This window comes from Zychaea mexicana, assembly GCF_025766255.1.
Source record: "Zychaea mexicana strain RSA 1403 chromosome Unknown BDB00scaffold_302, whole genome shotgun sequence".
Lineage (NCBI taxonomy): Eukaryota > Fungi > Mucoromycota > Mucoromycetes > Mucorales > Lichtheimiaceae > Zychaea > Zychaea mexicana.
The window spans coordinates 1-11,094 of record NW_026516965.1 but is presented as its reverse complement, the minus strand read 5'-3'; the positions used below and the strand labels follow the sequence as shown (position 1 = coordinate 11,094).

The following is an 11,094-nucleotide window of genomic DNA, read 5'->3' as shown; positions in this document are numbered from 1 at the left end:
AGATCACATCGTAGCGCGCATTCTCGTAACCTGGGACGGTGAAAATGATGACCATTGCACTGATAAAGCAGGCCCACAAGGGGTGGTACACTGCGAATCTCACAATAAAGGCAAGGGCAAAATTGACGAGAAGGAAAATGAGGGCAACAACGGTGCGGAAAGCGGCTAAACCGCATTGGTTCTTGCTCGGCATCGTCATGCTGGGGATGGTGAAGGTGGGCATCGTCATGCTGGGGATGGTGATGGTGGGCATCGTCATGCTTGAGAAGATTGACTTACTGCTTGTCTTGCGCGACTTGCTCTTGCGCGACTTGCTCTTGTGAGACTTGCTCTTGTGAGACTTGGAGGACTTGGTAGATTCGCTCATGTGGGACATGGTAACTTGAAAAACGCGGGTGAAGAAGAAAGAAAAAAAGGAAAAACGACTCTTTTTATGACCATGAGAGCAAAAACAATTGAAATCCCGCTGAACGCGTGACGTAACAACTTTTTTTTTTGCTCGTTTTGAGCGTAGAAAAGATACTCGTTCGGGAAAAAAAGTGAACAAGTAGAAGGGGCAATGAAGGACGAGTGCTATTGTTGTCATCGTTATATGGCGCCGCTTTATGCGTGGAACGGGTCTCCGCTTAGATCTTCCAGGCACCGTGTCAAGGTTTCTTGGCCAGTGCGTCAGCGAGAAGGGAACTTTACAATAGAAACACCGCAAATGTTGTTAGCCACAAGTCAGGGTAGTTAAGATATGCACAGGCATCTGTTAGCAGCAACGATCGAATTATTACCACTGGACTTTTGAGATCTTGTGAAAATCGTCCGCTTCTACTTTTGAGTTATTCAAATTATCTTATAGGCCTGACGTATTTATATAAAACGTTCGAAGTCTATAAGGTATGCCAGTAGTTTTCACTGTTTTTAAAGAGAAATGCTTCCTTTGGTTCACGAATGTAGAGGAAACAAGGAGCTGAAGGCGAAGAGGAAAGGGTGGGCATATTGGAACGTATAATGTAACGGCTACATATGTAATACTTGCTATCTAGATGTCTTGTCGTGAGATTGTATAAGAGTCATGCAACGAATTCCTTTCCTCCCGATCGAAATTAGCACATGGTAGAGACAAAGCGCAGTAAATTGTAGTCAGAAGCTTCTTATACCATGATATGTCGATATATAATCCGGGAAGTCCTGTCGCTAAGGCATCCTACTTAATAGACTGATACTACTGTCATTTTGATCCGGAAATTCAACGGCGGAATTCTATATGAAGAATAACGCTGTGGAAGAGAGCTATTAAGTATGGATCAGTGCCTATATGTGAAATAATAACACAAACGCTGGAAGACATCGTGACGACATTTTGAAAATGTGTAGATGATGCATGTACGTTTAAGCTACGCAGCTTTGGTGTGAGTGTTGCAAAATAACTGAGATTTCTTAGCGTGCTTCAACATTTATTCATCCAAAGTATACCACAGGCTGCTACTCCGTGCCCTTCAGAGCGTTGTGCATATTTTTTTGGTAATCTACCAGCCTAAAGTCATCTTTTGGTGCAGTCCTCAAGACACTTTCATGATTAGACGTAGTATGCTGTCCACGTAATATGTACAGCAGCACGTTCATCATGCTGCTACAGTAGCCATTGCAAGAAGTCTGTATTCTATTATACGGTACTCTTGCGATGTAATATATACTCCCATTCTCATTTTCTGAGCAAGTGGTAGATATGGTAGGAATCATTCTCTTGCTTTGTTACATAGAAAGCATGGTAGTATTGATTGCGTGAGAAACATATTGATCATCATCGTTCTGAGATATGTCGTTTCACTGGATTCTTAGGGGAAAATCATAACCATACAAATCGCCCTCTTACAGTGATATCATAGCTCCATTCCTAATGTCACCTCTTATGAAGGCTACTCTGACTACTACTTCACATCCAAACATCTTTGTACAAAGTGTAGTTTTATGGCTCATTATGTATAACGATTTAGCCCAGGATAACTGCTTTGCAATTTATGATGTCAAAGTATTGTGAGATATACAGAAGAAGAGTTGCGTTGCAGGTACCTTACTTGAAGTCATTCCTACTACGAAATGGAGCAAGCAAGGAATAAGTAAGGGAGCGAATATGCACATACCCGCTTTCTCTAGCATCGCTAATTTTCCCGCGCGCCACCTCCACAATATCATCGTCGCTAAGTACTGTTACAAGTACACCAGCTCGTCGATTTATGATGTCGTTTCTAGGCGATGTCGCTTGGAGATAAATTTGCCGACTACTCCAGGCATCCAAAGCTGCATAGTGTGCTTGCTCGTCAGTAAGTCGACCTTCCTAGTTGCCTTGTTGTCAACCCTTGGATAGACGATGTTGTAGAAATATCTGCCAGACTTGATCCAGTAATTGGTTTGCATTTGTACTCGTTGCATCTTGTCAACAGGTTCACGACTTGGATGCTTGAATCTTATTGGATTGTTGAGGAAAAGATCGTGAAAGCCGAGTGATATCATTTGCGTTGTTACGTCCAAACCTTGATGATATCTTTGCGATTAAGCAGCGTCCAGATAGCGTGTGGCAATGATATAACTTCTCCAGCTTTAATATTTATACTCAGTCGTCGTATACAAATTGTATTATTGATACTAAATGCCACGTTGGATCATTTTCATAATATGTCCACTCTGCGTCAAGACCAACGACGGTCGGTTGCTGTTCAGTGCCATATTGTTCGAGTAGCGGTGTCAAAGCAGCTTCGATTTGCAAAGGTGAGCTGTGGATTGTTACTGAAATTGTCGGTGGCAGCTGTAGCTGCGGCAGATGACATCATAATATGTTTCAGCGACTTATACGTGGATGAACGTCAGTACGAAGAAATTCGATTTGTGTTTCGAAAAACTGTTCATCGGCCTCCACTTTGTCAGTAAATAGGATTTTTGGATGACGATGACCATGGTCAGTAAGACTTTGTAGCATGGCTAATCGCAAAATTAGTTTCGGTTACTGTAATGCAATCAGCCGGAAATTATATGAAAAAAGTGTAGTATACCTTGTATTCCTTGTTCTATGTGATCCATGGATGTAGTAGGCACAAAAGCTTGATACCGGATCTCTCCGTATTCCTTTGTCATTGATACCAACCCTTCAAAAATTTTGCAAGAATCTAGTTTGCAAAGATGCTTTGTCACCTATTATACTACAGACAAAGCACTTGTCAGAATATATATACACAAAAAGCAAATAGATCAAACTCACCTTATGGCTGTGGTCAATGTTGATTATGGTGGCTGGTGGAGAGCTCATGTGGTTGTAGTGGTCGTTTATATGCATTTCAGCAAATGCACTGTACATTTTTGGGAGATACTTAGGACCAGGTGTCGAACCACCATATCCATCTCGATCATCGAATGATGGGAAATTCTTGAACTGCCTTGATGCCGAGTGCACTGGTTTATAGAACGAATTGATCGCCGATTGTCTAGTGGGTGATGGATTTTGCTGCTCGTAAGAATGTTCTTGTTGCTCTAATCTTCCTTCCGCATACTGCCATTCAACTTTGTCGTGTCGCAGGTGGTGTCTAGTGCTCAGTGCTTTTGCAAATGGACCGGGCCCCATTCTGTTACCAAAGCAGAGCCGCATATTTGTCATCAAATACTTGGATACACCACTTTTACGTGGAAGAGTGGCCGGCTATTCGAGCGCAAGTTGTATGGGTAGCGATTTTTCTGTCAAGTTCTCGTCCGTGCCCATAATTGAGTTGACGTCGCATCCGTCGTTTTTGCATTGATAGCGATAGGATAGGATGTAAATAAAGTCGTCGTCGTCTGCGATGCGTCTGGCAAGTGGGTTTGCATTTGGGACACTTGAGCTCTTCTACCAAAAGGTGGACGAGCCAAACGTACACACGTAGAAATATAAGTCGGTTGGTTCAAGGTAGTTCTCCTGGTACATAGCGAAAAAGGGGGCTGGTGGCAAAACCTAAAAGATCTTGTTTCTGTAGCAGGTACTGCTCAAATACTTCAGGCGTTACCAACGTTTCTACATCGCGTCCCACCAACGGTGTCACTAAATCGTTAAACTGATGAGAAACAAATGAGCACAATTGAGAAAATGCCCCTCAATTAAGTGAGAGTAGAGTAGTGGAAACTTACTTCACTGTGTGTAGATATGTCAAACGTAAAAAATTACGTCGTGGGCCACGCAACGGTTAACCTGCCTTATAAGGAAGGCAATCGGTTGTAAATTTCTGGCCACGCAACGGTTAACCTGCCTTATAAGGAAGGCAATCGGTTGTGAATTTCTGGCCACGCAACGGTTAACCTGCCTTATAAGGAAGGCAATCGGTTGTGAATTCCAACAATTAGCCTTGGGTACCTTTCCCACCTACCCGACCGTATAGTTTGACACAACCAGCAACGACTTCATGAGTGGGTTAAAGCAGCATGCCAACTTCATCATTAATAACAGTTACATCTCCGTACCCAAGGCAACAGATGCACGCCGAAACAATGCCGGCCGTCACCGGACAGTTGAACGTAGTATCACTTTTTTCTGTGATCACTTAAGAGAAACATCGGTTCCAGCTGTCCCTGCTCTGCCTATAGACTCAACTGAGCCTGCTCCCATCAAAAAACGTCGACTTGCACAACCTTCTATTAAAGTAAACTGTCGTGCTCGATATTGTATTCAATACTTATTCTCAGGCAAAATCAAAGTTGTATATCACTGGCAACATCAGCACCATGTGTAATATCCAATAAACCAAAAGAGACAGAATAAGTCAACGAGACCCGAAAGGAAATTCAAACTGGTTTATTACGATAACAAAAGTTCTCACTATTTATAAGAAATGGCTTATCCTTGGCAACTACCACAGCGTGTGCATTGAACGGATGAATTGATGTTATAAATCAATCATATAGGATTAAGTAATGTATGATGCATGAGTAAAAGGTACATCCGGGTAAATGCCTCAGATAGTAGCTAATGTGAATTACGTGATCCCAATAATGACAACTTCTTCCTGAGCATAGCTGATCGGTGTTTCACCAAGATGTGTATGAATAAAGAAATGTCCGCACAAGTGAGGTTATGAGGGAAATAACAGCAATCATTTATGAAAATATAGCCACACTTTAGCTCCTAATCCTTTCGCTTTCATTTAACATCAGTATTGACATACTACATACATGGTGAGCCTTTGGCAGTCGTTCTTCGGAAACTCACATATGGTTACAAACACTGATTTTCTTTTCGTTGAAAAAAACATCATTTATGTTTGTACTGAATTTAGAGCTTTATTTGTAATTATATATATATATGCATTTCTAATCTAGGTGATGTTTTGACTTGAGTACTTATAAAAAGAGTCGTGTAGTCCTGCAGCTGTTAGTAAGTTCACGTCCTAAGTAATGATAGCCCCCTGTTCTTTTTTGTTTTTTTTTTGCTTGTTTTTTTAAGATCATACAAAAGTACTAGTACAGGCACTTCGCTGCTTGGTTCTGCCTTTCTGTCTTGATGTGTTGTCGATTTTTCAGTAGCCCATATTGCCGTCAGTTTGTCTGTTGTTTTTTTTTTGAGCCACGAACCGTATTTTCGCATTTCCTAGTTGATCATCTTGACTTCGCTCTTTTGCATAGACGGCGTTGTCCTGAGTTGCGACTTGAAAGTTGAACTCCTATGCTTCGAATCTATGTCTTGCACTGATGATTGTTGAGGTTATTTTGGCGATGGAAATAGTCTTAGACCTAAACAGATGAACGTCAAAGAGCTTTTTATGTTAGATAGTGACGATTAGATGAAATTTGAGCACCTGTTGCTGTTTTCTGTTTGTACGTACTGTCAATATTACCAATCCCTTCGCTCGTCCTGTGCAGTTTAACTTGATGGCGTGTTCGTGTTGGCCATGGCTTGACGTTGTTTTTGTGTAAGATGTGGATAATAGAATTGGCTGTTCTGCGTGTTGATTTCTCTTTGTTTTGTTGATGGTTCCTGAATATGCTTGTATAACATATCTGTCAAGACTTGTTTTAACGCTGCTGTTGTGCGTGTGATATGAATAAGCCCATTCGATGATACGACTGATGTCCTCTTTTGTGTGCCTTCTTGGCCTCGTGCTCCATCAAACGTCAGTGACGCCTTTTCGTTTCGCGACACTGGCTTTTGCTTCTTCCATTGCCTTGAGCTTCGCGTTTTGTGTCACGGACTTGGTTTTGCTGATTACTGTATATTTTTCTAAACTAATACTAACACTACTTTTTTTTTTCGATTTCTTGTTTTTTTTTTGGGGGGCCATCAATACATAGAAAATAACTTACTAGCAATCTGTCAGACAAAGAATAGGTGTAAATTTTGGCGGATCTCGATTTGTGGAAAGAGACCTTCACTAATAAAGAAGATAGAGTAAAATCACAGTGAGCACAAGTGTTTACAAAAGTACTGAGCATAAAGTGCGTTGATTTTCCTTACCACGATACTACTATACGTGCTTGTTCTCCTTTTTTGATTTGCACTATCATTCACGACTGGAATAGAGACTGCCACCATCTCTCTCTAGTGATGTTTCTTGTTGCTGCCAACGCATGACAAGGAAAGGATGATAACAAGTGTCCTTCCTTGTCTGCATCATGCCCGGCTACACTGGTCGCTGTTTTCACTACTAGATTCATTTGAGCTTGATAAGTATGTATTCCCAGTGGTACTAATTGCATCATATTTCTGTTTCAGCCTCACATCATCGACATTCAAATTACCTGTTAGTCTCCTACTATGATTGTATTGCTGCCGTAAACCAATGAGTATGCTTGGAAGTCCATAGTGTGTAGATCTTGATCACATGTCTTGTCTTGTTCTTCTGTGCATCAAGAGACCTTGATTGTTTCCCTCGTCGTGTAGTGGTTTCGGACGCGCTTTAATGTTCGTTGCTTGCTTGTTGTTGTATATTTGACAGTTGTATATGAATGACGAGCCAGCTTCGTTCGGCCATTGATATTGTGAAAGTGCCGTCGTGTCGTTCCATCATTCACTTGCTGATACTGTCCTTAGAGGCAATGTCTTGTTTGATGCCCTTGGGCGGTTTTTTTTGTTTTTGCTGCCACTGCCTGCTGCTTGTTCATTTGCCACCGTGTTACATAGACCCACCAAAGCAGAAAGGATACTGGCTAATATGAATACTGGCTTGTTCAAAAAGCTCTGAGCATTGCTGTCCGTGATATCCCTGCTGCACATACCGATGTTTTTTATGACTCTTCATCGCCGACTTTTTGTGCCACCTTTGCCGCCTTGTTTACTAAGAGGAGATGTATATAAGTATCATTCCCTGTTTAATTAAGTATTGGCCTGATCAAATAGTCACGTACTGTACACTTACTATTATTATGTATCCACTAAACGGTCGTGTGAAATGTTGTCAGTTTCACCTAAATCTTGCTGATGCTTTTGCCTTTTGCTGTCATTGCTTTTGTGCGATTCATGTCGCTCGCGTTTGTTGTCAATTCTGCCTTTTTATAGCTTGCAACTGTTGATGAAAGCTTTGGTCTTGTTGTCATTTCGAATGTGTCGTCAATGTTGCTTTTTTCTGTCGTTTGAGTTTTGTACTCCTTGCTGCCCTGTAGATTTGTCACCATTTCCGCCCTTGCTGCTGCTTGATTTGTGCTGTCACACAGTGTAAAATCGATTGACCCTGTGTTGCCGCCTAAATTGTTGATGCCATGAGTATTCCCGCCGTATATGTGGTGTAATAACTCTGGTTCGCCAAGATAACGTCATATCATATCGTGCATTGCCTAGCTCTCGTAATTCCTTGTCTCTTTTGCTTCTTGTGTGTGATTGCCGCCACATCGGTAGCCACAGGTTATCTGCCAACAGACAGTACTGTTCTTGGTTTGATTGAAGGTTGTTGCTCTCTGTTGTTTTCGTTGTCATAAGCAGGGATAAACAAAAGTTGCCATCTTTGGAGGAAAAAAACATCGTTGACCAGCTTGACAAGCTATCATACGTGCTGTTGCCGACTTCCAACTTCATGTCCTATGCTTCCAATAGCCACCATATTAAAAGATGTCTCCTCGAATGTCGTTTGTTTTGTTGCCACCTTATTGATTTCCGACGGACTGAAATAATTGCCATATTCCACTGTTGTCGATTTTTTTGACCAGCTCAGAATTTCTTACATGCCGATGTCCACAGGTCAGCGACTGCTGTCCAATTCGCGCAAAAGACACGTGTCGTCTTTTTGTCTCGGTCGTTTTGTCCACCCACAATAGTTGATGTCAGAGTTTGTACACGACGACTTGCAGTTAATTCGCCCATGCAAGTTTTGAATGTATGTACCGCCTTTTGATGAGGATCTTGAGTGCAGATACCCGCATCCGTTTGAAAAGTACTTGTCGCCATAGCATCACCAGTAGATAGTAAATCTGCTCCTTCCCTAGTATGTCGATTCGTCGTTTGAATGGATGTTGCTTGTCCTTGGACGCACGCTTGTTCGATGTCGTTGTCGCTGTCGTTGGTGTTGTTGTAATGATCAAGAACGTCAGATCAGAAAAAAACCGTCAAAGAAATTTCGCATGTTGTGTATTTGATAATGTGCTGCCAATAGACTGATCAAGCCAAAGACGGAATTCTGCCAATCCTCGATTCGAAACCAAGCCCCGGAAATCTGTTGCCACCTGTACGGCATAACCACCATGACTGCTCGTCAGATACGTCCACCAATACCATAGGAGACGGCATGGTCAAGCCAAAGACGGGATTCTGTCTATCCTCGAACCGACACCAAGTAAAAGAGGTTGTTTTTACTCGGCTAGCCTGGAAATCTGACGCTACCCGTAGCAGCATAGTCACCATGACTTTCCGTCAGATTCATCCACTAAGACCACATGAGATGGCATAATCAAGCCAAAGACGGGATTCTGTCAATCCTCGTTTCGAAACCAAGCCCTGGAAGTCTGACGCCACCTGTAGCAGCATAATCACCATGATTCATCCACCAACACCACACGAGACGATGTGATCAAGCCAAAGACGGGATTCTCACAACACCCCGAAGTTTTTACTCGGCTAGCCTGGAAAGCTGACACTTTCCATCGCGGCGTACCACACACACCGCTGGCCAAACACCCCAGTCCGGACACCCCAGCTTCAGGAATCCCCAAGGCAAAGGTGAAGGAAGGAGTTGGACTTACATGACATGACACTGACTACAACCGGTGGGGGATCCAGGACATGGAAAGGGCGAGGATAACTCCGGTTGAGCGGGTGGCGGGGATTGGAGGAACAACATTGCCCTGGTACAGGTAGGACTTCTGCAGGAACACCATCCACATGAGCTGGAACTGACTGGAATGACAACCCTGGGAAAGGAATAAATTCCTTAAGTTTCTAGTAGCCTTCTTCAAACCACATCCGAGTTGAATGCAGTACGAAGAAGGAAAGAATGAAAGGAAAAAGGCTATATCAGTTGTAAGCCTCTTCTTATAAAGATGGTTGTAGGTATTAAAGAAAGCACAGTACGTACCGTAAATATACAAGCTCGGCGCCTTGGGTTGTCATTTGCTGTCAAGAATCGCCGCTGTACATGTGACACGATGGTATATTCCTGCTGCCTACACAACCAGAGCGTTGTTCCCCTCCCCACCACCGGCTCTACCATCATCGCTATCCCCATGTGCCCCCCCACATCCCTTCAACCCCCGGTGGCTGTAGCAGTGCCACTGCCACTGCCAACTCAATCCTGCCTTTACCTCGAAGAAACATCCACTGGGATGGCCGGACCGCTCCCCAACGCCTGACGAAGGCGGAAACCGCCAGACACCACCGAACAACAGAGTACGCTCTACTTGAAACGAGATGATAATATTATTCGTTAGTATTCTATGCAGATCAAGCAAATAGGGCTCAACACAAGATCGAATATTTACCCCAGCAGAACGCACGCAAACAGACACCGGAAAACAAGAAGAAAAAAAGCGGAGCAAATGGAGACGACGGCAGTAACGGCGGAAAGTGATGGACAGCACCAGGAAAAAGGGACGAAGACAGCATAAGTGGCATAGGTGGCATAGGTGGGCATAGGTGGCATAGTGCGCGGAATTCGTCCTTCGCGGCTTTCTCTTCGTCGTACGTTTGCGCGGCATCGTCCTTCGCGGCTTTGGCGTCGTACTCGTGCGCGGAATTCGTCGTCCTTCGCGGCTTCGGCGTCGTACTTGTGCGCGGAATGCGTCGTCCTTCGCGGCTTTCTCGTCGTCGTACTTTGCGCGGCACCTCCCTCGCGGCTTTGGCGTCGTACTCGTGCGCGGAATTCGTCGTCCTTCGCGGCTTTCTCGTCGTCGTACTTTGCGCGGCATCGACCTTCGCGGCTTCGGCGTCGTACTTGTGCGCGGAATGCGTCGTCCTTCGCGGCTTTCTCGTCGTCGTACTTTGCGCGGCACCTCCCTCGCGGCTTTGGCGTCGTACTCGTGCGCGGAATTCGTCGTCCTTCGCGGCTTTCTCGTCGTCGTACTTTGCGCGGCATCGACCTTCGCGGCTTCGGCGTCGTACTTGTGCGCGGAATGCGTCGTCCTTCGCGGCTTTCTCGTCGTCGTACTTTGCGCGGCACCTCCCTCGCGGCTTCGTCGTCGTACTTGTGCGCGGCATCGACCTTCGCGGCTTCGGCGTCGTACTTGTGCGCGGAATTCGTCGTCCTTCGCGGCTTTCTTGTCGTCGTACGCTTGCGCGGCATCGACCTTCGCGGCTTCGGCGTCGTACTTGTGCGCGGAATGCGTCGTCCTTCGCGGCTTTCTCGTCGTCGTACTTTGCGCGGCACCTCCCTCGCGGCTTCGGCGTCGTACTTGTGCGCGGAATGCGTCGTCCTTCGCGGCTTTCTCGTCGTCGTACTTTTTTTCTGTTCAGGCGCGCTCTGTGGCAGCACCTAGCTCCTGATCATCATCAGATCGAGGAGGAGGCGGGGAGGGACGCGGCGAGGAATCGGGACAGAGGTAGGGTAGGAGCGACATGAGCGAGAATGTAATCGGAGGCAAGGGATGGAAGTGGTTGATGAGCTTCCACAAGACGAACGCAACGAAAAGCACAACTATGCAAGCCAGAAGAGCAGCAAGCTTGGCAACAAA

At 44.7% G+C, this 11,094-nt stretch overlaps 5 protein-coding genes across 5 annotated transcripts; 2 read left to right on the top strand and 3 right to left on the bottom strand.

The window, feature by feature from the left end:
- Nucleotides 1-5,301: 5,301 nt before the first annotated feature.
- Nucleotides 5,302-5,590, bottom strand: BDB00DRAFT_865787 (uncharacterized protein; the record flags this gene model as incomplete). The annotated part of the gene is made up of 2 exons (XM_053126187.1): nt 5,302-5,416; nt 5,457-5,590. 2 exons carry the CDS (start codon nt 5,588-5,590, stop codon nt 5,347-5,349), a joined length of 204 nt encoding a protein of 67 aa, XP_052972081.1. The 3' UTR covers nt 5,302-5,346.
- Nucleotides 5,591-6,824: 1,234 nt separating this feature from the next.
- Nucleotides 6,825-7,240, top strand: BDB00DRAFT_865776 (uncharacterized protein; the record flags this gene model as incomplete). The annotated part of the gene is made up of 2 exons (XM_053126186.1): nt 6,825-6,844; nt 6,989-7,240. The coding sequence occupies 2 exons, from the start codon at nt 6,825-6,827 to the stop codon at nt 7,182-7,184; spliced, it is 216 nt and encodes a 71-aa protein (XP_052972080.1). The 3' UTR covers nt 7,185-7,240.
- Nucleotides 7,241-7,407: 167 nt separating this feature from the next.
- Nucleotides 7,408-8,380, bottom strand: BDB00DRAFT_880643 (uncharacterized protein; the record flags this gene model as incomplete). The annotated part of the gene is made up of 2 exons (XM_053128022.1): nt 7,408-7,682; nt 8,158-8,380. 2 exons carry the CDS (start codon nt 8,378-8,380, stop codon nt 7,408-7,410), a joined length of 498 nt encoding a protein of 165 aa, XP_052972079.1.
- A 39-nt stretch (nt 8,381-8,419) lies between these two features.
- BDB00DRAFT_880642 (uncharacterized protein) lies at nt 8,420-9,354 on the top strand (the record flags this gene model as incomplete). The annotated part of the gene is made up of 4 exons (XM_053128021.1): nt 8,420-8,503; nt 8,586-8,765; nt 8,951-9,148; nt 9,283-9,354. The coding sequence occupies 4 exons, from the start codon at nt 8,420-8,422 to the stop codon at nt 9,352-9,354; spliced, it is 534 nt and encodes a 177-aa protein (XP_052972078.1).
- Nucleotides 9,355-9,534: 180 nt separating this feature from the next.
- Nucleotides 9,535-10,980, bottom strand: BDB00DRAFT_880641 (uncharacterized protein; the record flags this gene model as incomplete). Its single annotated transcript, XM_053128020.1, has 4 exons — nt 9,535-9,591; nt 9,730-9,821; nt 9,907-10,860; nt 10,941-10,980. 4 exons carry the CDS (start codon nt 10,978-10,980, stop codon nt 9,535-9,537), a joined length of 1,143 nt encoding a protein of 380 aa, XP_052972077.1.
- Between the last annotated feature and the right edge of the window lie 114 nt (nt 10,981-11,094).